This window comes from Rhamphochromis longiceps, linkage group LG13 (genome assembly GCF_057381845.1).
Source record: "Rhamphochromis longiceps isolate RC_006_pf linkage group LG13, R_longiceps_female_GT1.1, whole genome shotgun sequence".
NCBI lineage: Eukaryota > Metazoa > Chordata > Actinopteri > Cichliformes > Cichlidae > Rhamphochromis > Rhamphochromis longiceps.
Window position 1 is genome coordinate 16,973,162 of NC_140569.1, and position 26,800 is coordinate 16,999,961.

The window sequence follows — 26,800 nt, forward strand, 5'->3', positions numbered from 1 at the left end:
ACACTTTATGGAGAAATAATGAAACTTAAAGAGCTTCCCCTTTTTAATACTTGGTTTGAACGATTCTTCATGCAGGTGTTTTTCACATATTCAGAAGCTATAAGTGATTGAATCCATGTTTGACCTTTATTTTGGAAAGAACTCTCTTGCTGTGTTTGCTTCCCTGATTGTTTTGTGATACAACATGTTCGTCTTCTGCTGCTCTTTATTCCTTAAATGTATCTTTTTTATGGTTTCATCTTGATGCTAAATCTTTTATGTTAACACAAACCCATTCAAAAATGTGGTATGACAAATGTGACCCATCTGGAAGCTTATCATTGTCATTTGTTGGCAGCTAGTACAAATGGTTCAGGTTACACTGAGGCAGGTTTAGTCTTAGTGATTAGGCATGGCCCTAAAATTCCTTTGGGCATCCTTATGGTCTGTCACCAACAATCAGAAGCTTATCACATATGTCACAATAATTGAAATCGCAATACTAGAAACTATAAAAGAGTGAACTTTTAACCATACTTTTTACACTCATCATTGGGAAGATATAAAAACCTTCATAGCATTCATATGACTATTATTAAATATAAGCACACATATAAAGTACTTGTTTTTGAACCTACATAATGTTACGTGCCATAACTCAGTTGGGCTTTTTTACAACCACAATGTAAGTGCTAACTGTGCTTCATATTTACATCTGATGTAGTTTATATTACCAGAGTTAGGCTCCATGCATCACATGTGTACAGATTAGAGAACAGTGGTTTAATGCATGCCATCCGTCAGTATTACAAAAATTAAAGCTGGAGGCATGACCCTAAGTACCAACACAGAAGTAACTTGACATGTGACCATTTTCAGTAAGTATATTGTGTAAGAGTTTCAAAAGGCATGAAAATGATTGATCTCTTTGAATGCTGGATATTTACATGCCCAGTCTGAAAGCTTTCATCATATATGCTGAGAATTTAACTGCTGTCAGAGGTCAGTGATATTAAACTGTACTGATGCTCCTGATGTTCTGCATCTGTGTGTTGTGTTTTTCTGAGTGAAAACATTCGTGAATTACGCACACACTTAGAACATGTTATCCACTATAAGTTCTAGGACAAAAGCTCAGATTATATATAGTAGATTTAATATCAGCACGAGACTGGATGCTGAAATGCTTTATTCACGTGTGTAAATCCTCTTTCATGCAAAGTGTTTTAATGGTATGCATAGAAATTAAACAATGCATTTGTATACTTGACCTATTTTTCCAAGTGGGGAAGAAACATATAACATCTGCCAATGAAAAACAAATGGGATTTTTTTTCCTTCTTGTTTTTTGGTCTGCAATTTGAGCTTATAAAGTAGATAGTAGATAGCTATGCAATAGAAATGTGGATATAAAAGGCTATCTATAAACACACATCAGGCATAACACTGACTATCTCTTCGCTTGTTAGGGATACTGTTCCATCCCATATTAAGGAGCAACAGAACATTTTGTCCTAAAAGTTGATGTGCTACAAGCAGGAAAAATGGGCAAGTGTAAGGATTTGAGTTTGATGGCTGGATGATTGGGTCCGAGCATGTTGAAAACTACATCTCTTGCAGGGTGTTCCTAGTCTGCAGTGGTCAATATCTATTGCAGTGGTGAAAGAGCAACAGGGTCATGGGCAGCCATGTGAAGGCTGGGCTGTGTGGTCCGATCCAACAGATGAGCTACTGTAGTTCAAAATGCAAAAAACTTTCATGCTGGTTCTGATAGAAAAGTGTCAGAATACACAGTGCAATACGGTTTTTTGTGTATATATACCTGCAGACTAGTGAGGCCCCTGTAGTGGCCCCTGTCCACCACCAAAAGCATCAACGATGGACACTTCACCATGAGAACTTGCCACGATAATGGAAGAAGGTGGCCTGGTTTGAGAAATCATGTTTTCCTTTACATCACGTGGATTGCCCACTGTGTGTAAATCACTTACCTGGAGAACACCTGGCACCAGGAATAAGGTAAACTAGTAGACAGTGTGAATGTAATGTTGACATTACATTCACATGTACCACCTACTTAAGCCCCATTGCAGACCATGTACACCCTCGTACATTATATTAGGCCTCTTTCAGCAGGATAGAGACAGCGAGTTTGAGGTCTTTACTTGGATTTTTAAACATTACTGCACTCTAGAGAACTGAGAAAGAATTATTAGATTATTTGAGTCACTTTAAGTGATGTTGACTGACTATTTGGATTAGTGAAAAAATGAATTTAAAACTATCAAATTTGGAAACATTTATGTTTTGTTTGTAAATATTTGTAAAAAAAAAATAACTACCTTGGTAAAAAGAGGACCTCTGGCTAAGTATTATATAACATTTGTTTACAGGAGATTTCCACCTGCTGGAAAATGAGATTATCAATCAAGAAGATTAGCCCGCTTTAGTACTACATGTGATGTTTTTAGTTATAAAAGTTCAACATAAAAGCTACTTGCATAGGTAGTGAGGGTTTTTTATGTTACTGAAACATATGGTTGTAAAGTCTGCATGGCAGATGGTACCCTTGTCCAATATAAACAAATCACTGACTACAGTTACAGTATAGAATTTACATCAAACATAGTTGGTCACAATATTTTATGTAAAATGGTCATTATATTTAGTACGGGGTGGTTACATAGCTGAGACTGCGGTCATTCAGAGCAGATCATAAATCAAAGCTTTAAAACTAAAAAACAAAATTAACATCCTGATCGTTATGTTTCACTGTGACCAGTGATTGTAAAAAGTGCGATAATAGCTTAACTTTTATGAATTATCATTTAGACAACATCAGAATAAAACAGATTTCTGTATATTTCTGGCTAGTAATAACACAATTTACATTAAAAGTTGAAAATGTGAAGAATATAGCTGTACATCTACTGCAAAGTTGTAGATGTACAGCTTTTGCAGACAGAGTCATCTCCTTTGGCCTTTTGGTTGCTAAGGCCCAGTTGGAGACTACGGGGGCCCTGAATCAGCTCTTAAGATGTGTCATTGGATTAGTATGTGAGCATCTGCGTTTAGCCTTCTCCAGTTGCCAGAGAACACCTTGAGAAGTGTAGCTCATGTAGAGGTCTCTTGACGAAGCCGTCTTCATGGTGCGATTTCATGACTTTATTCTTTAGGATGAAGCATGTAAGGATACCACATTTGCTACTACTGTTTGTGTTTGTGCATGCCTGCTTTGGTAAGTTTACCTTATTGTTTGTCTGTTTACTGTTTACTAATCCTGATGCGATCAGATTGTGAATGATATTCAGACTCTGGGCTATTTTATGTATTAATTTTGTAATTCTGTCACTGTTATAAAGAACCTCCGCTCAGTTTTCAGTTTATTTATGTCCTGGGTTTTCCAAATGGAAATATAAGTATTTTTTTAAGATACACAAAATTATTTGCTTGTTTTATGAAATGAGTTTTAAAGCTGATATGCAATAGTAGGTTAAAACTGTTTTAAATAACGGGAATCGTATTACAGGTAAAAGCAGCAGAGATCGCAGGTCTATGTATAGAAAGAGTATTTTAGGAGGTTGATGTAATGCACCTTTAATCCCAGACAAAGTGCAAAGAAAGAGGAGGTTGTGTATACAGTTTACATAGCATTTCTTCTGCCATTTTAGCATCTATAGAGACAGAACCAGTTAAAATTACAAATTCATATCAGTAGTATGTGTACAAAACACTCAGTAGACTGATTCAGTCATAGATTAAGGTTGTGCTTTATTGCCTCCACTCACCGATAGTTCAGGGAGCACAATTTCTTCTTTCAAAGATTATGCCAAATAAACCTGTGACATTTAAATATTCTTTTCTCTGATTTATGTGTCTGCCGGCAGCACAAGCAGATTTTGCTCCATATTTCTACGACAATGGACCCTACAGTTACAATGGAAACCTGGCCTTGTTCAGCCTCTCAGAGGACACTGCTGTTGGTGAGATTGACCTCTGTACTGGGGAACATTTAGTGTGAACAGCTAATAGGACTGTAGAACAACCAATCATCAAAATGGTGTGTTGTGGTGGCCAATATGTGAGAGTCCAGGATGTTAAGTAGTCTTTGATAGATGAACAGATGTTGTGTGGCGTGTATGCACTCACACTAACATGCTCATCTGCTGCTGCCACCTGTTGATGTCAGGGACAGTTTGCTGGCTGCGAATGCAGTGCAGCTGTCCCTCTACACCTTGCATCAGTCTGGATACTCCAAATGGTACTTAGTGTTTCAGGCTGGTTTGTTCCACAGCAGTTGTTACCAAAAGAAACGTACACCTCATAGTAAATGGTTAGAAACTGTGTACCTTTCCACAATTTGTTTCTGTGAGGGGATATTTACTCTTAATAATGATATCTCTCTATAGGTACACAAATTTATCGTCTTAATGGCACAGATCCTGAAGGCCAAGAGGTGAGGTACGGCCTTTCCTTTGATCCAGGGTCCAAAGAGTACTTCAGCGTCGACTCCAAATCTGGAAACATTACATTAGTAGAAAAGCTGGACAGAGAGGTAAACTTTACAAAGATGTACAGATCGACAATTCAGTGTTTTTATAACAACTTGGTTGCTGTATTAACCTACTACTATTATTTACTTAGAAACAAGACTCTATTGATGTTCTTGTCAGCATCACTGATGGGCAAAGCAAGGTATCAACTTTTAGCTCCTTTTAAAAAAAAAGTCAAAATACTAAACTTCAACATGCTTTGTGGTTTTATCCTACTGTCGGTTCTTGCTTTTAGGTTGTGGAAAGAGTGACAATATTTGTAATGGATGCAAATGATGAAAAGCCTGAATTCCAAAACATGCCTGCGATCATTGATGTACTGGAAGTAAGTTAAGCCGAGACAACAGTATCTGTTTCTCCAAGTGAAAAAGGTCTTGTTAAGCTCTAAATGTTACCTTTTCTTTCTTGTACATTGTAGACAACAGAGTCTGGAATCAGTATCTACAAAGTTGAGGCAGTGGACAGAGACACAGGCTCAGGGGGCTCGGTCACCTACTACCTACAGGTATCACTTTGCAGTGGGAAAATATTGCCCACTCACACGCCCTTCCTTACACAACCCCAAAGGGATTTGTGTCACCTCCCGGGGCTCTTTTACTTGTTAGGTAAAATTGTAAACCGCTAAGTTTTTTCAATAATCTGCTTTCAACACTGATGACGTATAGTTGTACTAAGCAGGGGTTACATATATTTTCCTGTGTTACTGTGTATTTGTGCCTGAATATGTTGGTGTAGTTATGAAGATGGGGATTAAATGGCAGTTACATTTGTGTCGGCGAGGGGTGGCTCAGCGACACAATGTTAGTTTGCACTTTGGACTATTAAGAACAAAGAACAGCTGGCTTGGAAGTAGGAGACAGGCAGTCCACATCTGGACACATCAGCTTTCACCTGCCTGCTATGTCCTTGAGCATATGGGTACTTTACATCCAGAGGGGCAAAGACTGGATATTGGAATTGGCTTATTTCAAGGAGCTTTTGTATGGTTTTATTCTGCCACCTGACCACTTTTCATGTGAGTGTTTGTTAAAGGGTTTTAAGAGTGCCAGTGACAGGCTTTTGCTCATGTAACCCCTTATTTGTGTTTCTGCGTGTGCTTTTAAAATCATGCATTTGTTCCATTTTCTTTGCAGAGTGCTCAGTCCACTCTGTTTGCCATCGACAGACACAGTGGAGTCCTTCGTGTCAAATCTGGAGAAATGCTGGACTATGAGAAAGCAAAGACACACTTTGTCATTGTTATTGCAAAGGTGCTTGGTGTATTATACTCAAAGATGAACATAAAATCATGAAACATGATTATAGCAGAGGAACATGTAAATTAGCAATTTCTTGATCTAGGAGACTTACATTTAAAAATGCAGATTTAAACTGTTATTACTTTTGTTCTAGGATGGTGGTGGTAGCTTTAATGGGAAGGAGCAGTTTATGTCCTCCTCTGCTACCCTGACAATTAATGTGATTGATGCTCAAGACACTCTGCCATCTTTCATTGGGACTCCCTACTTTGGCTATGTTTACGAAATCTCAGTGCCAGTGAGTATGAAAACGCTCCCCCGGTGATTTTATGCACTGATTTTAGTCTAGAGTTGAAATACGTGGCAGTTATGGTAAATGGTAAATGGCCTGCATTTGTATAGCGCTTTTCTAGTCCATAGGACCCCAAAGCGCTTTACACTACATTCAGTCATTCACCCATTCACACACACATTCACACACTGGCGATGACAAGCTACATTGTAGCCACAGCTGCCCTGGGGCGCACTGACAGAGGCGAGGCTGCCGGACACAGGCGCCACCAGGCCCTCTGACCACCACCAGTAGGCAAACATGGGGTTAGTATCTTGCCCAAGGATATTTGGCATGCAGCCAGGAGGCAGCCTGGGATCGAACCACCGACCTTCTGATTAGTGGCTGACCTGCTCTGCCACCTTAGCTACAGCCACCCCACAGTTAGCACAATGGCCACATTTTTGTCATTTTCTTTTTCGTTTAGGACAACTTAGTTACACTGCTGTCATAAAGCGGCATCATGTGGAATGATTAGGTTTTATATTGGCAGTATAAATAATAACTAACAAAAGAGCCCAAAACCCAAGGCACATCACATCACATAGCTTTAATTACTGGCATTTCACTGCTTTATCACTATTGCAAAATGTCACAGCAGTAGCTCATCACAGCAAGTTTACACAGTCTGACTTTCATCCAAATGAGAATAATTAGGAGTGTGACATTTAAATGAGCCTTTGAAAACAGAGAGAAGGTTAGATTTTGGCGATTTGTTGTGACTAACTGCACCAGACACATGGTGGTTCAAAAAGAGGCTTTTGAAGATCTATTTTTTATAGATGCATGCCACCACCAATTTATTAAATGCAAAATCTTTCTACTTTACTCTCTCTAGGGATCTGAAATATTCACTGTTGAGGCCCGAGATGGTGATGTGGGGAACCCAAATCCAGTCCGTTATTCATTCGATGATGGTGAGCCATTTTGTCAAAGGAAGCTACAATCATCTTAAAATGAAGGGAGAAATATTTATATAAAGGTTCATCCATCTAATATTTTTCACCAGGTGATGACGGTGTTTTTAGTATCAATAAAACAAGCGGTTGCATCACCCTGTTGACTCTCCCCATTTATCTGAAGAGAGAAATCTTCAACATTAAAGTCAGGGTAAGTTGCTGTTCAGTCACCAACTCTGTTTTGCATACATTCTCTCCTATATTATTTTAATATAATAACTGCTTTATAAATCAAAGCCTGATCTTCTCAGACAGCTATTTTCTAAAGACTTGCATGTAAACAAACACTTTGGGATTTTTTTGTACTTCTGATTTTATTTACAAGTGCTTGTGTCCACACAAAAATGTTTATAGACCTAATCAAAGTGCATTGATTAGCTGAACAGTGGCTCAATGAATCTACAAGGAAAATTAGGGGGAAAAACACGATAGTAAAATTGGTAGATAAAATACCCAATCGGCCCATGTCTCTGATTCTAAGAGTGATAAATATACCTTGACTTTTACTCCATCTGTTCAGGCTTCAGAAGTAAGTCCCGAAGGCAGACTCATGGACTATGAGGTCACCACAGTGGTGATCCGTGTTGTGGACCTAAATAACAATCCGCCTACTTTCTACGGAGAGAACGGCCCACAGAGCACGTTTGAGTTGACCATGTATGAGCATCCACCCGAGGGAGAGATCCTCCGGGGGCTGAAAATCACCGTCAATGACTCTGATCAGGTGAACACCTTTGTTGTCTTGTTTTCTCTACACTGACTATGACAAGCTTCAAGTTTTCCTTTTTTGCAGGTATTTTTCAACACTCGTACCACTCATGGTTGTCTTTCAAAGGTGCCTTAGCCAGCCAAGAGTAACAATGACTGGTTTTTATGTAATAGCATTTGTTTTCTGTGATAATTATAATGTTATCTAATGAGTAACTGGTTTAGTCAACATCAATCATAGCATCATAGCACAGCATAGTGTTCAGGACAGAGTCTGTGTTTCTGTCCTCATAATGACTTTAATCCTGCCATTATCACAGTCAATCCTTCTAAAATTGCATGAGTTTGAAAGGAATCCAACACAATTAAAAGGTGCTTTCTGTGCCATTTGCCAGCTTACGCAAGTGTCTTTGTGTTTTCAGCTCTGTGTACTTTACGAGCCATATGACTGATTTTCACTAAATATATTTTCTGATAATAATGTTGCAGCGTCAGACAGTATCTTTCTGTGTGAGCCAGAATATTATTGCTGCTACTCATCACTTTTATAAGAAACTTTACTACATGCCTGCTTTTTTTTAGCTCTGAAAATAATGCAGATTATTATGTATTACAGATCTATGCATATGAAGCATAGATCTGATATGATAATTATGTGTTTTTGCTTTTGCAGGGTGCAAATGCTAAATTCAACCTGAGACTGATTGGACCAGGAAGAATGCTGCGAGTTGTCCCTCAGACTGTACTCAATGAGGCCCAAGTCACAATCTTAGTAGAAGACTCTGCTGCCATGGACTATGAGAAATACCACTTTCTAACATACAAGGTAAATTATTTACACTAGCATGCCAAAATATACATGCACTACAGTAGATTAAAATTAGGTTTGAAAAATGCATGTATATTTCTAATATTTTTTTCTTCCTCAGCTCCTTGCGGTTGAGATCGACACACCAGAGAAATTCAGCGCTACAGCGGACATCGTCATTCATCTCCTGGACACCAATGACAACGCTCCCAAATTCTCTTCAGATTACTACATTGCCAGAATTCCAGAAAATTCACCCGGTGGCTCCAATGTGGTCACAGTCACGGTGAGCCAGTCTCTTCATCCTGTCTAAAAATACATGCCATCACCAATGTACGTCACTCAGAGCTAAAGAGGAATGCTGATTTTAACAAAATGCCCAACAGGGCTATTAATCCCCTAAATGTAGACTTTTTGAGCGGGGAGGGTTGGGATAATATGTGAAAACATGTAGATAAAAGCTAGGCGACGTAAGCTGCCAGATGGCTATCACTTTCATTTTGTTGTGTAACACCAAATTCACAGACATGTTTTTTTTCTCTGATGCTTAGCAGCACATGCCTCTACAGCATCAAAATATGTACTGAAGTAAAAGGAACACTTAAGGACATGACGATTTGATTGATACTTGGCTCACTTCGTCTTTTGCCCTTGTCTGTTCCTGTCAGCCCCACAGGGGCTCAAAGCAACAGGGAGGCTCATTATTAAATCCTGACCTTGCGTGAACACCACAGGGGTTTGTTGCCTTGATCCCAGGCAATTTCAATCAGATAGAAGAGCAGCCAACAACTGACCTTGGACGCATAGAGACAGTGAACAGGCATCCCAGCAGCTACAGACACAAAGATTAGCCGATGATGATGATGATGTTCCTATGACATCAAAAATCTGTCTTTTTATAGCTGACCCCTGAAACATCATGTTCCAGTTGAGCACATTTTCATTCAGTTTACTGAGTCCATGCTGGCAGACAACACGAAAGTGCAGATTTTTCTTCATTCATGACGAAAACAGATGCAAACTAAAAAGAAAGAGGAAAGAGAAAAGGCAAGTCAACACAGTACTGGTCATTGGCTGTGCTTGAATGACAGTTTAGTGTAGGATAGGTGCTGCAACATATTAAACTCACTGCTGTAAAACTTGCGTTGAACTCAGGTGTTTAATCTACAGCCAAACATGACATTTTATTCTCTATGCTCTATCATAGCTCTGTCATTCACTTACACGGCACTATATGGATGAGACAGGGTGCTAAATGTCTATTAGGTTGTGCATTAAATATTGATAATTGCATGGACCCTCCTTCTCGCCTGTGGTTGCTCGGATAGATGGATGGATGGATATTTGTATCTAATGACATATTAAAAATAATACTGTTACAATACTAGAGTAGTTAAATAATTATTAAATAATTACAAATAATTAATGAAAGTATAATTACTCAGTGCATAAACATATTACACTAACATGAATCTGTGTGAACGTGAATTTTGTTTTTGTTTTTCCCATGTGAATATGATGGCTTTTGCTGATTTTGTCTTTACTTTATGTTCAAAATAAAGATTTTATTGACTGATTGATTCATTGATACCTGTCTACAGGCATTTGACCCAGACTCAGGACCTTGGGGTGAAGTTAAGTACTCTATCTATGGATCAGGGGCTGAGCTGTAAGTGCAATAAATGAGCTTTATGTTTTGCCAGTAGGACACAGTAAAAATGAGTCCTTTTAAATGCTGTTGTTCCATTCACATATTCAGATGTAACATCTCTGCAACATCTCCACAAGACCTCCACATATTCACATGCATTGGTGTAGAAAAAGCATTAATTTGATTTTAGAATATATCTTTTAAATGTTCAGAGAATAACTAAATAACTTTGTCGCCTTCACTGTGTCTATTCATCAGTCTTTGGATAGTGATCACAGAAGAATATTTTTAATGTTTATAGTACAAAGAAAAAAGAATATATTTTACTATACTATAGTAAAATATAGTAATCAACACCTGACATGTGGGTTTTTTTCCAGTAGTGAAACCAAATTTTATAGAATAAACATTATATCTAATGTACAACTGTGTCAAGAAGCTCAAATAAAGTATATCTCTTCAAATAATGCACTACACTGTAAGCATACACTGTAGCAAAAACACATCTGCCTGAAAGCTGGACAGATATGTAAGAGCACACTAGTTTTTCATATCACGACTTGATTCTTTTTATTTCCCCTAAGCACCGTAGCCCAGAGGATTTACTAGTGTTTTTCACTTTTTATTAGTTTCCCAGCAGAAATCCATTCTCCAGATCCAAGACTACACAGTTCTTTCTGATATTACAGAGTACTGTATATCCACAGCGTGCATTTACTCACACTTAAAATGCAGACACATCTTGCCATTGGGATCCTTTATTTTTTGGGTTTATATTTATGTTCACTGTCTGTTCAGCTGCAACACAAACCCACAGGCACATGCTGGTAGGAATGAGGTTACCATCTACTTTGGTTGTTCAAATGCAAGGGGAAAGTATTTTTACACCCCTCTGTAGCAATAAATTAGAAGAGATATGTGATGTCACATCAAGGCATCAAGGACAAGGATTTCCAAAATAAGCAGAGGAGAGAGATTTAGCTTAGTGCGTGCTTGTTTAGTCAAACTGATTTTGAAACTGTGTCACCTCAGATTATTCTCGAAATTGCTGCTTTGATTTTAAAATGGTTATGAAGCAATGCATGACCACATGCTTGGGCTCTGCATCTGAAAGAATAAAGCAGTTCATATTGCAGACTTTACACTGTTTTACACTTTGTGGTTGAGCGCTTAAGTGTACACAAGAGTAGACAGTCCTTTTGCCTGCCCGCCCTCGGTCTGCGATAATCCTTTAATGGGATTGGAGGAGAAAAGAGACTGCTCTTTGCTTCTGACTAACTTGTGCTGGAACCTTGTAGGACAGCTAAACAAGTCAGTTTGTGAAACAATCTGTATCTTTTACTGTATCTTATCTCTCCAGCATCGCATAATTAAAGAAAATCTGGCACTATAGGTTGAAGTTTAGTAATATGAGGTCTCCATAACAGCATCCTGCTTGTTTGTTTCCCCCAAAAAGTATTCTTCTTATTTCAATTTCATATTTTTCCCCTGGTTGTCCTCACCTCATCAGGAGTGGTTCTGTGCTCCATCAGTTGAGCCTACCCCGAGAGTTTGAGAACCAGAGTTTGACCTCGCTCACTAACACCTCTGAAGTCACCTTTCAAACTTGTTTTATCTTGTCCGTTCAATTTAATGAAAATTTTTGGCTTTACGAGAAGTTAGGGCAACCTTTCAGTGAGACAAGACTCCGAAAAGCATCTGCACGACTTCAACTAGTTCCAGTCTTTATACAACGTTAAGCTAGCCATGCTAAGACTTGCTGTTGCTGCATACTCTATACTCCATCCATCCTCATCCGCTTTGTCCGGGGCCGGGTCGCGGGGGCAGCAGCCTAAGCAAAGAGGCCCAGACCTCCCTCTCCCCAGCCACCTCCTCCAGCTTATCCGGGGGAATACCAAGGCGTTCCCAGGCCAGCCGAGAGATATAATCTCTCCAGCGTGTCCTGGGTCTGCCCCGGGGCCTCCTCCCGGTGGGACATGCCTGGAACACCTCACCCAGGAGGCGCCCAGGGGGCATCCTTGTCAGATGCCCGAACCACCTCAGCTGGCTCCTTTCGATGTGGAGCAGCAGCTGCTCTACTCTGAGCCCCTCCCGGATGGCCGAACTTCTCACCCTATCTCTAAGGGAGAGGCCAGCCACCCTTCGGAGGAAGCTCATTTCTCCCGCTTGTATCCGCGATCTCGTTCTTTCGGTCACTACCCACAGCTCGTGGCCATAGGTGAGGGTAGGGACGTAGATCGACCGGTAAATTGAGAGCTTCGCTTTTACACTCAGCTCCCTCTTCACCACGACGGACCGGTGCAGCGTCCGCATTACTGCAGCTGCAGCCCCAATCCGTCTGTCGATCTCCGGCTCCCTTCTCCCATCACTCGCGAACAAGACCCCGAGATACTTGAACTCCTCCACTTGGGGCAGGAACTCATCCCCGACCCGGAGTGGGCACTCCACCCTTTTCCGGCTGAGAACCATGGCCTCAGATTTGGAGGTGCTGATCCTCATTCCCGCTGCTTCACACTCGGCTGCGAACCGTTCCAGTGCGAGCTGGAGGGCCTCACCCGATGAAGCCAACAGAACCACATCATCTGCAAAAATCAGAGATGAGATTCTGAGGCCACCAAAGCGAAAGCCCTCCGCCACTTGGCTGTGCCTAGAAATCCTGTCCATAAAAATTATGAACAGAACCGGAGACAAAGGGCAGCCCTGGCGGAGCCCATCACCCACCGGGAACGAGTCCGACTTATTGCCGGCAATGCGAACCAAGCTCTTGCAACAGTTGTATAGGGATCGAATGGCCCGTAGCAATGGGCCAGACACCCCATATTCCCGCAACACCTCCCACAGGACACCCCGAGGGACACGGTCGAATGCCTTCTCCAAGTCCACAAAACACATGTAGACTGGTTGGGCAAACTCCCATGCACCCTCAAGTATCCTGGAGAGGATAAAGAGCTGGTCCAGTGTTCCACGACCAGGACGAAAACCGCATTGTTCCTCCTGTATCCGAGGTTCGACTAACGGACGAACTCTCCTTTCCAGCACCCTGGCATAGACTTTCCCAGGGAGGCTGAGGAGTGTGATCCCCCTGTAGTTGGAACACACCCTCCGGTCCCCTTTCTTAAAGATGGGGACCACCACCCCGGTCTGCCAGTCCACAGGTACTGCCCCTGATCTCCACGCAACATTGCAGAGGCGTGTCAACCAGGACAGCCCTACAACGTCCAGAGCCTTCAGGAACTCGGGGCGGACCTCATCAACACCAGGGGCTCTGCCACCAAGGAGTTGTTTAACTGCCTCAGTGACCTCGCCCCCGGAAATTGGCGGGTCATTCCCCTCATCCCCAGACTCTGCTTCCTCCTCGGAAGACGTGTCAGTGGGATTAAGGAGGTCCTCGAAGTATTCCTTCCACCGCCTGACAATTTTCTCAGTCGACGTCAGCAGCGCTCCGCCAGCACTATACACAGTGCAGGTAGAGCACCGCTTTCCCCTCCTGAGACGTCTGACGGTTTGCCAGAATCTCTTCGAGGCAGTCCGAAAGTCTTTTTCCATGGCCTCTCCGAACTCCTCCCACACCCGAGTTTTTGCTTCAGCCACTGCTCGAGCCGCATACCTATCGGTACCTGTCAGCTGCCTCCGGAGTCCCACAGGCTAACCAAGCCCGATAGGACTCCTTCTTCAGCCTAGTGGCTCCCTTCACCTCTGGTGTCCACCATTTGGTTCGGGGATTACCACCACGGCAGGCACCAACCACCTTGCGGCCGCAGCTCAATGCAGCAGCTTCGGCAATGGAGACGCTGAACATGGTCCATTCGGACTCAATGTCCCCAGTCTCCCTCGGAATGCTGTTGAAGCTCTGCCGGAGGTGTGCGTTGAAGATCTCGCGGACTGGGGCTTCTGCTAGACGTTCCCAGCACACCCTCACTACGCGTTTAGGTGCACCAGGTCTGTCCAGCGTCTTCCCCCGCCACCTGATCCAACTCACCACCAGGTGGTGATCAGTTGACAGCTCAGCCCCTCTCTTTACCCGAGTGTCCAGAACATATGGTCGCAGGTCTGCTGATAAGATTACAAAATCGATCATCGACCTACGGCCTAGAGCATCCTGGTGCCACGTGCACTTATGGACACTCTTATGTTCGAACAGGGTGTTCGTTATGGCCAAACTGTGATTAGCACAGAAGTCCAATAACAGAGCACCGCTCGGGTTCAGATCAGGGAGGCCGTTCCTCCCAATCACGCCCCTCCAGGTCTCGCTGTCGTTACCCACGTGAGCATTGAAGTCTCCCAGCAGGACAACAGCACCCCCCCCCCCCCCCCCCCCCCCCCCCCCCCCCAGGGACTCTAAGAAGGCTGGGTACTCTGAACTGCCACTCGGCGCATAAGCGCAGATGACAGTCAGGACCCGTTCCCCGACCCTAAGGCGCAGGGAACAAACCCTCTCGTCCACCGGGAAAAACCCCAACGTACCGGCAGCAAGCCGAGGGGATATTAGGATACCCACCTAATATCCCCTACTCTATACTCTTAATCACAAAATCATTCCATTGAATAACAATCACTTCATAATGCACCAAATGTATGTGTTTATAAGGTCACAGGACCAGCTGACGAAAACAATCTGGCTTCTAGAAGTAATAAGATTGATTTTGTGTTAGCTCATTTAAAAATGAGGTAGGTTTTTTCTGGACCTAAATGACACTCTAAAGATTTGAGGTTGGGGTATTAGCAGCCTACATCACAATTATATTTCAAAGCTCCAAAACTCACAGTCTGTGTGACAAAATCAGTGCCAAGATTTAGCAAGAAGTGCAATCCAAGTGCTTAAAACAGATGACTAATTGTTTAGGGGGGAAAAGTATCATATAATCTACAATAACAAATACGTATAAAATGTTCATGGTGCATGGTGTCTTGATATTCATTGTCCAAAGAAGTCAGTTTACAGAAGACTCATCACTGTACACAGGTTCCTGATCAAACCTGACTCTGGGATCATCTACACACAGCCGTGGGCAAGCCTGGATGCTGAGGTCAGGTCCAAGTATAACTTCTATGTGAAGGCAGAGGACACAGAGGGGAAATACAACCTGGCTGAAGTCTTTGTGACTGTGTTGGACTTGAATGACCACTCTCCTGCTTTCTATGATAACTTCCTTGAGAAGACCATGGTGATTGGAGCTCCAGTGAAAATAGAGGTATGCAGCTCTCTTTAAACAAAATGAAACTTGGTAAAAGTGAATATTTTCAGTACCCTTACTGTCTGCAGGCTGTGGATGATGATGCAGAGGTCCCCAACAACGTTATCGAGTATGCCATCATGAAAGCTGAGCCAGAAAACAATATCTTTGACATTAACGCTGACACAGGCGAGATAATGCTGAAGTCCTACATCAAGTCAATGGCCATCATTCAGAACATCACCAAGAAGAGAGACTGCACCTGGTCGCTGGTGGTGCAGGCCCGTGACCGAGGCCATCCATCCCTCACCACCACCGCCGTCGTCAAGATTGACATCACTGAAGCTGTAAGTTGAAACAAAGCAAAAGACCAGCAATATGACAATGAAATCTATGTGAGGCCTTCACGATAAACCCACTAAGATACCAGTTTTTTATGCATCGACATTGTATAAATCATCCTGCACAGTTGCGATGTTAACAGCATGATATCAAACAGAAGATCCACAGTTTATTATTATTTTTATGCACATTCATCAAATTTGAAACACTATACAAAGTACTATACCATAATATTTTAATTTGAGAATGTATAGTGAAATACAAAACTGAATCTCACACAAATGCAATTGTCATGTTTACAGATCAAATCCAGATTTTTCTCATACTTCATGGGCCTAAGGAAACGTCCAGGGACAGTGTTTGGGATTTGTTTGACCATTGTCAGCTTTGCCATTTCACTGACAGTCTTCATTTCAACTGTTATGTACTGCAGCTCTTTGAAAAAGACACGTGTGCAACCTCAGGGCAAGATCAGAAAGATTATAAGGAGGCCTGTGCCATAAAGGAAGCTCGCCTTGAGCTCATCAACACAGCAATACTATTGTTATTAGTATGTGGTACCAAGAATTTGTAGCAATCCGTGTCCAGAGGATTTTATTTCAGAACAAGGCTGTGTCTGTAAAAGAGTACAGGAGCACAATATAAATGATCCTATACAATTTGTTTTACCTGTATTTCTGGTTTAATATGACGCTACGACCAAATTAAACAAATTATTTACGTTTGTGTTTGGGTCACACATAAATTCTCATTTTCAGAGAAATAGCCGGAGCCCAGTTCGTTGTATGTGTGCACATACTTGGTCAATAAAGCTGATTATGATTCTGATGCTGAATGGTCTCCGCTAGTTTCCCAGACAACCTCTCTGATCTTGTCTTGACAAAATATAAGAAGAGCAGAATACTAATTTAATAAAAAATTAGTGAAGCAGGCAACAAAATCAATCGTCCATCAAGGAAACTACATTTAATAAATAAGCGACTTTGTTTTTCTTTATGTCTGTGTAAATTATAATGGCACTAAAGACTTATTTAACACATCTTTTACCAAATGATGAACGCACAAAGTGCAACAAAACATACACAGGACATATTTTTGTGTGACAGAGTATGACTTCACTCCCATGGATGTGAATTCTCCCTGTGCTCTTTTACAGACTCAACTCAAAGGGGGGCCTTTGGGATCATTTTTAATGCAGAATAGAAACAAGCCTTTGCAAATCCTAGGTATGCTTGCTGGTATCATTAGTCTCATGATCATAGTGACAGTCCTCATCTCCACCGCAACATTCATGCGCAACAAAAAGTCCAACCGGATCCTGCCCAATCGCCGTGTGAAGAGAAGGCCGAAGACACAGCACACCTGGCTTTTTAAAAACCCCTTAAAGAGACCCGAAAGGAACGAACAGAAATTTAAGGTTAAAGAGGAAGAGCGGGAACCAGAGGTAATCGTGGAGAATGTCAACCACAACAACAATGCTGGCAGGATTTTGAGACAGTGGCCACCGCCACCGCCACCCTGTGCACCTCCACCAGCTTTTTGCCTCCCGGTGGAGAGGCAGTGGGTCATTCCCACAGTCTCAGCAACCGTGGCACCCAAACCTCTAAAGAAGGCAGTGGTGACCAGGCAGGACTCTGTGAGCAAAGCGCTGGTTTCAGAGCTCAAGATGAGGCTGGAGCAGAAGAGAAAGCCAGATCATTAACACTATTTAATCAAGGTTCTATTTTTACTCTCAGACCTGAGGCCATCTCAAGAACTTAGAAAGGACAGACAATCAGACAGAGTTTCGTTAAGTCCTGTGTGATGATAAAAAGCTCCAGAGCAGCCAGCAAATGAACCTGAAGGTGGGATTGTTCGGTAGACTGATGCTTTCATAACCTACATGAACAGTGCTTTGTGTGTGTGTGTGTGTGTGTGTGTGTGTGTGTGTGTGTGTGTGTGTGTGTGTGTGTGTGTGTGTGTGTGTGTGTGTGTGTGTGTGTGTTGAAATATACTGAAACAACAAAGAGCTTCACTCCTTGTAAATCAACAACACAATTTTTATTAAAACAGAAAAACATTCCTGGCATGTTTGTCATTATTCAAACCATGTTTTCAGTTCACACCCTTTGGCTTTTGTATGACTCTGAAACAATTAGATCCCCCTTATTTATGTGGTGACACACCAAATTTAAAATTCCTGAACGCAAACCTGGTTTTGGAAATGAAGTCATTCAGAATTCAACAAATGAGACTGTTTGTTTAGGATCTATCCAAGCTCCTTACAAGAGATTTCATGACACTTGAACTCTATGACAAGATCAGCCCAGGTGAAGGAGACCAAGTGATCACATAAGAAGGGCCTTTAATCCGACTCTGCAGGTGTGCTGTACTGTTTGGATCACTGTTTTGTAGCAGCTGCCATATGTTTATTTTCTGGGTTCTTCTGTTTTCTATGTGGCAGATTTTGGGAATTTTCTACTAATAAAAGCACATTGTTTTTCCAAATAAAGGCAGTGTTAGTTAAATAAAGTAATAACACACGTAGCAACATTAAAGTTCTCCCTAAACTATATTATCAAATTATAAGCTGTATGTTATAGATACAGCTCTATTAACTTGTTAGTTTGCAAGATGAGATTACTTTATTTAGGTTACAATTATTTAGAGTTACTTTAGAGTAGAGTATTTCCCCTTCTTCACCAGCAAATTTAACTTTTCAATGAACTGTAAAATTTGAAAAGGCACTTATTGAAGTATTTATAAACGTGCTGATTTAACTGTTCAGGCATCCAGACTGCAACATAGTTAATGTGACATGTATCATCACTACCGGGTGTGCCTGTCCAAAGTAGCCTTGAAGGCACTGACACAAACTTAAACACAGCTTTGATGTCATTAATTTAAGACAAATGCCGTCTTAATGAGCTTGCAAACCGTACTCTACTGCCACTTTCTGGTAACAGTAGAAGCTGCTTAAACTACTGTCCCTGAGGTGAAACACAAAGAAGGTGTTTAAAAATACTTCAAAATGCTATTCTCAACTTTGCAAATGTTCATGTTGCAGCATTTGTTGTGATATTGCCATAGTTCGAGCACTAATAGTCTTGGAGCACGATGAAAATATGAACAACAGGAATTAAAATGAGATGCTTGAAGAAGGCCTTACACAACAATATTACACATGCGCTGTTTTTTTGTTTTTTTGTTTTTTTTTTATTAAACCAGATGTTCTGCAAATATGCAGAGGTGGCAAAAGCACAGACATCCTGTGCAGACACTAGTACAGACACTAGTGTTGAAAAATACTCCAGTAAAAGTTGAAGTACTGATTCAACTTCTATACTCAATTAAAAGTAAAAAAAAAAAAGTACTGCCTCAGAAATATACTCAAAGTTAGAAAGTAACTCCTAGACCTGTTTTTATGGAAAGCTAACTGGACCTCGTGCCTTATTCATGTAATAATTAAATTAAATTAGTAGATATGAATACAAACTTTATTTCAGTCTAAATATTAATTCTAATAAACATACTCTGCTTGAATCCGTTAAGCTGAACATGAGCAGGAAAAAAAAGGAAAATAATAAAAAATAGCTCTATTTTCTGTTAATCACATGATGATCAAATGAACACAGTCAGAGTTTAAAGTGGGATTCAGCAGGTGGGGGAACCCTAAAATCAGCTGTAACGGCTCAGTATGAGGAAAAAGAATCACAACTCACAATAATTTCTGAGTGCTTCAGTAGATTTTCTCAATGTACAGGCTGTGATTAGCTGACCTGCTGCTCTTTGAGGATGTACACAACTGAATTCAACCAGATGTGAGCAGGTGTTTCATGAGTTGTCCTGGCTCATTTCCATCGTCTACACTGACAGTACACTGTTTATGCTGTCTTTATATTACACCCTATGCAGCTGGTATGCAGATAGAATTTGATGAATGAATCTAGGCATTATCAGCTAAAGTTCATATTAATCTCTAGTACTCTTTATGTAACTTAACTTGACCATGAGCACCACACTCACTGTGCACCAGTCACACACACTTTAAATCCATCACAGTACAGGAAACTAACCAGTTTATCCTGGACTAAACTGCAGACTATTTTCATGCAACCTTTAAGTAACACCGTCAGCCCACCTCATTTTATTTTGCATAATATAAAAATTAATAATGTCACACACAAACAGTTTGTATGTTTGCTGATGTTTGTTAAGCTGGTGGAAATGCTGCATTTGAAATTACCTGCCACGAAATATAACTCCCTTTATGGTCACTCTTCTTCTGTAGGGCTAGCTAGATGCTGAAGTACCGCTACCACAGCTTACCTGTGGACACCTGCAGTCGTTCCGACACCAAAACGCCCAGAAAACAAACAATTTTTAAAAAAAATCACTGACTCACTTTAACCCCAAACTGTGGCACACAGTTTTTTTTGCATCTTTCATCTCTTTTTACCCAGCATCTCCTGGTGATTAATACACAGGATTGCCTTTAATGTGTTACTGCTTAGGCTCAAATGAGTTTGATGTTTGAAGGCCCACAATGACATGAAATTATAAGTCCCCTCAAATGTTAAATCAAAAGTAACAAGTTAAAATGTTAGAAGTAGAAAGTGCAGATATTTGTTTAAAACGTAGGGCTGAAAGTAAAAACGTTTCCATTAAAAAACTACTCAGATAAATTCTACTTAAGTGCAGTAACAAAGTATTTGTACTCTGCAAATATGTAATATACTTTATTATGCTGATACAAGCCCTTTTGCTCTGCTCAGATTCAATGTCAATGTCAGCACTACTAATTATGAAGTTACACTAAACCAATCTCTGGGTATTTGTGTAGACATCAGGCAAACATGCACACTATTTCAGAGTTACATAAAACATGAAATTTGCAGATTACCCTCTCTAATCCAAAAAAACAACTTGTTCATCTTTGCACAATATTGCATAGTGGCCTAAAACGCAAAGTCCATCTGCCCTGATCTAGTTTGAACCGGCAAGATGTGTGTGACTGAAACTGAACATTTTGCAGCCTCACCTGACACATTTGACGTGCTTATGCCTCCAGTACGATGGAGACAAAACTATAATAAAAGAAAATCCACATACAAAAACGGTTTCACTTTTGTTGCAGGTCAGGACACTTAAAGTTTAAAGTTTTTTGAGGATCCAAACTCACATTTTTTCCCCCGTTTTTTTTCCAATGTTGCAAGCTGTTAATGCTCTGGAGTGAAATGGGGGAATATGAGGAAAAGCCCAAATGATCATGCATTATGACATGTAAGAGGCAGCCAGGATTACTGGGCTATTTGACAGAGGATTACAGAGTGGAAAGTTGCAAAGAGCATTGATGCTTTAGAGTGAAAGAAAGCATGAAAGGTTCAAAGCACCCACAATATGTTTGCAGCAACAAAAGTTTTAAAAGGTAAATAAAATGTGAGTTTTCCTTACTAAAAAGAAAAAAAGGCTTTTGTGTAGAGGGTTAACGTTTCTTTTATTTATGTTGCTACTGCGGAGGTCAGTAATAATAATGCACTGCTTTAGGCAACATTAGGGCAAGTGGGGAAAAAATAAGATAAAATCTTGTGCTGTTCTGTGCTGAAGTAGCTGAAATTGTGTGTTTATAGAATTCTACATTGCATTGTGTCATGGGCAGTGGAAAAGGATTACAACAAAAAGCAGCATCAATCCCCCATCCACAAATCATATAAAGACATCAGAACAAGAAAGAAAGCAGATGTATCTGTGCTCCAGAAAATGAGAGCTGCCAATCTCAGCCAGTCATTTAAAACCCTGATCTTAAGTGAATACACGCAAACCCCGTCAGAGATGAACTGATCTTCTTGCGTCACAGGGGACAACACATGGAGTTGGAGGAGAGGGTTTGTGTGATCTGATCATAAAGTGACGGCAGGAGGGGATATTGGAGAGGATGCCAGTGTTTGGGTATTATGTCAAATGAACAATGCCATTGGCCAAAGGATATCTGATGTGCCATCTGTGCGGGTTGGTCAGTGCAGATCATGTGTGATACATCGCTGCTGTGTTGCGTGTGTACGCAGAAAAAAAACGGGAACTGTGACGTACATGTACAGTGACTGAGATAGGATTTAAAGAAATCAATGAATAAAACTAAACTGAATGCCTTTCAGCACATTATCCACAAAAAGGAAACTTCCTCTCTGCATAACCTAATCCTATGAATGAATTTCACTCAGATGCAATCAAGCGCAATTTTTGCAATTTGATCTTTAAGGCTATGCCTATCTTCAAATATGGAACACACAACTTAAATAATAAAACAATGAGATTCAAATAAACTTGTGTTTTCTGGTAGCCGCAAACTACATAAAACCAGACTCAAAGGTTTTCTCCCTACTTTGAGATTTTCCCCTTATAATCCTGCTTTAGCAGAGCTATAAAAAGGGCTAAACAGACACTGACAACAGACAGTATGTTTTAAAGCAAAATATATTTTCTGCTGGGTATTTGTAAGAATCTATAGTAACTGACACTAATTCTGCATATGTGCTTGCTTTATGTAAAACCTTTGTAGAATTTATAGAAAATGTAGTAAAACAACCACTTTAGTCTGCACACATGAAACATGTTGAGGTATATATGCACTACCACACAAAAAATGTAACTAGAACATTTTCTATTTACAAGGTGTGAGGTTTTTTCATATAATAACCATCTGTTTTTCTAATTAAAAATCCATCCTAACTTACACTTTTGACATGACAAGAAGAAAATGAGGTAAAATTAACACGCATGTAAATCCATAGAATAATGCTTAAGTGCTAACACATAATAGTTGATAAAGAAGCTAATATCCATCATTGGAGAAGCTGGAAAAAAGTCTTCTTTAGAAAGTCATTTGATATCGTTCTGATTGAAATCAATGGCAAAGGCTTTTTCTTTTCTGTTTCAAATATTTATAAAATGAATTATTACTGATAGTTAAAAATGCTGCATTGTGATAACAAGAGAGATGCATTATACTTCAGTCTGAAAAAAATCAACTTCAGCACAGCCTCTACCCTGGTGCAAATCCTTGACATAACGGCCATCGTTCACATCTTTGCAACAACCTCCTCGGCCTAGAACAGAGGAAGAGATGAGATTTAAAGCAAGGCAGAAAATATGATCATTCCCCTGAATATTGTAGTAATATAAGCCTAACAGCACTGGATCTTGAGCCACTCCTCATTTCTGCATGTTTTGCTAGGATAAAGGGAAAAAAGTGCAACAATTCTTTTAAAACGTGCCCAAATTTTTAGAATTATAGTATATAAGACAAAAACAGAGTTTGTAGAGTTCTAACAAGCTTTAAAGTCAATAAAAACCTATACTTTTCAACGCATCTTTAACTCTATGAGACAAGCTTTCTTGTAATTTAATTTAGCAGTCTTCTTTGGATGTTGGCTGCCTTTTGTTCTGTTCTCTGTTCTCTTCAAAAATTTGAGGTCTGGGCTCTAGATCTGCTGATCCATCGACTGATCGACTGAAGGGCCCAATGCCTCACTCAGGGCATGTGTCAGGTCTTTTCTTTTCTTTTAAAGCATATACTGCACAGCATGCCTAGACGTTTTCAACTAATAGCACTTTGAAACTCACCTTGTTGAAGCAAACATATTTTTTATGTCTATCCAACTGTGTTAGCTTTGGCTTTTTTCATAGACTAAAGAAATGGGGGGAAATGATCTGTTTTTGCAACAGGCTGTTCGAAACAAAGTGCCTAAAGATAGAATTTAAAATAGGTTTGTTACTAAGTTGTTTGTTATGTGTAGGCACAAGTGTCTTTATTATGTATGTCTGATTCAGGTCAGTGTTAGGTGGCTTAACACACAAAAAAAAAAAACATTCAAAAAACAAGCCAAATATCGAGAAATAACGGGTGGCTCAAGACTTTTTCACAGTATAGTAGAGCTAGTATTTCTATTATTTATTCCAAAAATAGAAAGTAAGACATTGTTCTATAACAATGTCACTGCCATGTTTTCTGTTGTTGTTTTAACTGAGGGTTTTTTAATATAGTTCAGCTGTGAGTCTGCTGTGGTCAGCTTTGGCCTTATTCAGTCTGTCCTCTGACCTCCTCCTCACCTTCCTGTCTTCACTGGAACCTTTATTAACCAGGCCCTCATCACTGGTGGCCTGCAGACTGTCGAAGGTACCCTGCCTCTCCCTTTCCATGCCTCCTGCTGAGCCTCTGTCTCTCCTTCGGTTCTTCCAGCTCTCCATTATACCATCCAAACAGGCCAACCTGGTGTCAGTGGTGCATGCATACATGCCTACAGGCACTGCCAGCACCATGGCTAAAACTATCACTACTATATGTATCAGCTTCTCCCTCTGTTCCATCTCAGTGATGTCACTTCCTGTTACAAAGATGATGCACTGTTCTGGGCGTGGTGCGTGATTCTTGAGGGTTACACAAATTTCATATTTAGTTGCAGGCATCAGGTCCGAGATGGAGTAAGAATTAATCCCAGGTCCAATGTAGATTATTTCTTTTTTATCAGCATCTGCACGACCAAAGTGGATCGTGAACCAGGTTTCAGTGGGACGTTCTAGGGCAGCGAACCACTCAATGGAGATACCCCGTATTGTTTGCTTGGCGATGCGGATGTCGATGTAGACATTTTCATCACCAGCCCGCGGTACAGCTGGGAGGAGTGAAGACTGGGAGCTTCCTGCAGAGCGCACCTCTAGAAAGATGCTGACGGAGGAGTTTCCAATGAAGTTGACAGCGATGCAAGTGTAGACACCATGATCAGCTGCATGGACAGAGGGGATCACCAGGAGGGATCTGATGGTGTCATCATCCACTCTTTCTTGAGATTCTGGGATGACATTAGGGCTGTTATTTTATGGGAACAACAAGCTTACAGAGTAAAATATTTTTAAAAATTAAAGAACATCAAATAAAATTAAATAAAAAGACTAAACAAAAGTGTCCTGCAACTGATCTTCCACAAACATACATAGAATTAAAGAGTCCTGTACTTTATTAGACAGTCATAGATACACATTGTCTGTTTTTTGTTTTAAACAGTTAAACAGTAAAATAACAACTAATGTTCATTATATATTGTGCAAACCTAAGCTGAAGTGATCATTACCCTGATAGGAGCTAAAAAGTTCAATTTACTGTAACCTGCACTATATTTCCATCTATAACAAATCCCAAGAATTTTGCAACTTGAACAATTTTGTTGTTCTCAAGTCAAAATAGAGGATGGTTTGTTTTGCTTCATCCACAAAATCGAAGGTTTAAAATAATAATTATTCTCCTGTGATCTCACATTGTAGACTGTAGTTATTATACTTGCATGGCTCAATATTGTTATAATGTTTGAGAATATTTCTTATGAGCTAAGACAGATGAATGTCAGCAGCAGAAATAGTGGTGGAATAGCAATGGGGGCAGTAGTGTGATTATTATGAGTTTGCATGTTGTTTGATTGATCTGCAGTAAGCACTCCTCTCAGCAAGTTAAGTCTAATGACATGCCGGTTTATTTAATTACAAGGTGGCCAAACAAGATGGACAGCAGTGTAGACTCTTAATCAACACTGACAGTGTTGTGCAGATTGGGAGATTGGTGGTGCTTACATCACCATGTGCATACATTGAGTTTTAATCCTCTTGATCTTAATAAAGGTTTGCTGCACCACCATTGAAATGTGTGTTTAAGTATCAGATGTGCAGTAGTTTATTACACACTATGGTCACCACACTCTTACCATGAAATCCTCTGATTATCTTCAGACCATATGTCCACCACACTGAAGGGTCAGGCCTTGCTTTGGCGATACATTGCAGGGTGACGTTGGCACCCTGTGGCAGGCTGATGTTGGCTGATTGGGTGCTGACTTCGGGCTTCATGCATGCCTGTAGCTCTATCTCATGGAAGAACTTGCCCGCCCTAAAGTCCGGCCCTGAGCAAGTCAAGTAGGAGTTCATCAATATAATCGGAGGGCTCAGAGACCTTATGAACTCCACGAAGCCCTTTAGGCGACAATCGCAGAGCCAGGCATTGTCGTGGAGTGCCAGGACGACGTTTGGCCCAGATGTTGTCGCCTCCCGCTCCTCCATGTTCTGTAATTTTTGGTAGAGAGGCCAGTTTTGGAAGACCTCCTTCGATATCACCGTAAGACGATTGAAGGATAAGTCTAAGTAAGTCAGACCTGGCAAAAACCTTAACGCATGCTCCGGTAGGACGTCCAGCTGGTTGTGCTTCAGATCCAGGATCTTGAGAGCCGGCGTGTCCTCGAATGCTGTCCATGGTACTGAACGTAGCTTATTGCCTTGCAAACGGAGCTCGGTTAAGTTCCTCAAACCCTCCAGACCCTTTGAGTTTATCAGTGTGATTTCATTAAAGTTCAACCACAAGTTCTCCAATGTCAACGTTTTTGAGAAAGCCCCTCTGGGTATTTCAGTAAACTGAGACTTTTCAATTCGTATTTTTGTCAACTCATGTGGAAGGTCTTGTGGTATAGCCCCAAATGCTCTCTCCTCCATACATATTAATGACCTAAGATTAAAAGAAAGAGTTTATATGATGATGTTATTATTTATTGTAATATCTGACTGACTGCTAGGATCCGTCAAAAAACAAATGTTACCTTCTGGAGGCAAATAACTATATAACTATGTATTATAACTATATTCTGTATCACTGACTCGTATACACCCACAGACATATAAATAAAACAGAAATCGCCAGGAGGACTGAACTACTTGAAACCAGTTCTTACCTTCCATGTCGGTCTTCTACACAGCTGCACCCGCGTAAACACTGAGAAAAAGTTTCACAAGCCTGAATGTTTATTAAAGCTATAACAAGCAGGTAACAAATTATGTCCATAGTCCACAAAAAAAAAAAAGATCCTGAATTTGAGGGCTACATTCGTGCTCCAGACATGCCGAGTGCGGCAGACCAGAGAAGCCTATTAAGCTTAATCCCTGACGTACAGTGCAGGAAGAAGTGACATTTAAATCTTGGGCAAGACACGCACGATTAACACTTAGTGTCACTAGGTCTGACCCACTGTGCCTTTTAGATAGCT

At 40.7% G+C, this 26,800-nt stretch overlaps 2 protein-coding genes across 2 annotated transcripts; one reads left to right on the forward strand and one right to left on the reverse strand.

Annotated features, from left to right (window-relative positions):
* Positions 1 to 3,138: 3,138 nt before the first annotated feature.
* cdhr1a (cadherin-related family member 1a) lies at positions 3,139 to 17,445 on the forward strand. Its single transcript, XM_085427775.1, has 17 exons — positions 3,139 to 3,217; positions 3,867 to 3,962; positions 4,389 to 4,534; positions 4,624 to 4,674; positions 4,768 to 4,857; positions 4,951 to 5,037; positions 5,666 to 5,782; positions 5,925 to 6,068; positions 6,940 to 7,018; positions 7,111 to 7,211; positions 7,581 to 7,784; positions 8,442 to 8,594; positions 8,698 to 8,862; positions 10,178 to 10,245; positions 15,191 to 15,419; positions 15,491 to 15,748; positions 16,900 to 17,445. The coding sequence occupies exons 1-17, from the start codon at positions 3,139 to 3,141 to the stop codon at positions 17,443 to 17,445; spliced, it is 2,613 nt and encodes an 870-aa protein (XP_085283901.1).
* A 6,311-nt stretch (positions 17,446 to 23,756) lies between these two features.
* lrit2 (leucine-rich repeat, immunoglobulin-like and transmembrane domains 2) lies at positions 23,757 to 26,598 on the reverse strand. Its single transcript, XM_085428434.1, has 3 exons — positions 26,489 to 26,598; positions 25,475 to 26,265; positions 23,757 to 24,571 (listed from the first exon to the last, which is right to left on the reverse strand). Exons 1-3 carry the CDS (start codon positions 26,596 to 26,598, stop codon positions 23,757 to 23,759), a joined length of 1,716 nt encoding a protein of 571 aa, XP_085284560.1.
* Between the last annotated feature and the right edge of the window lie 202 nt (positions 26,599 to 26,800).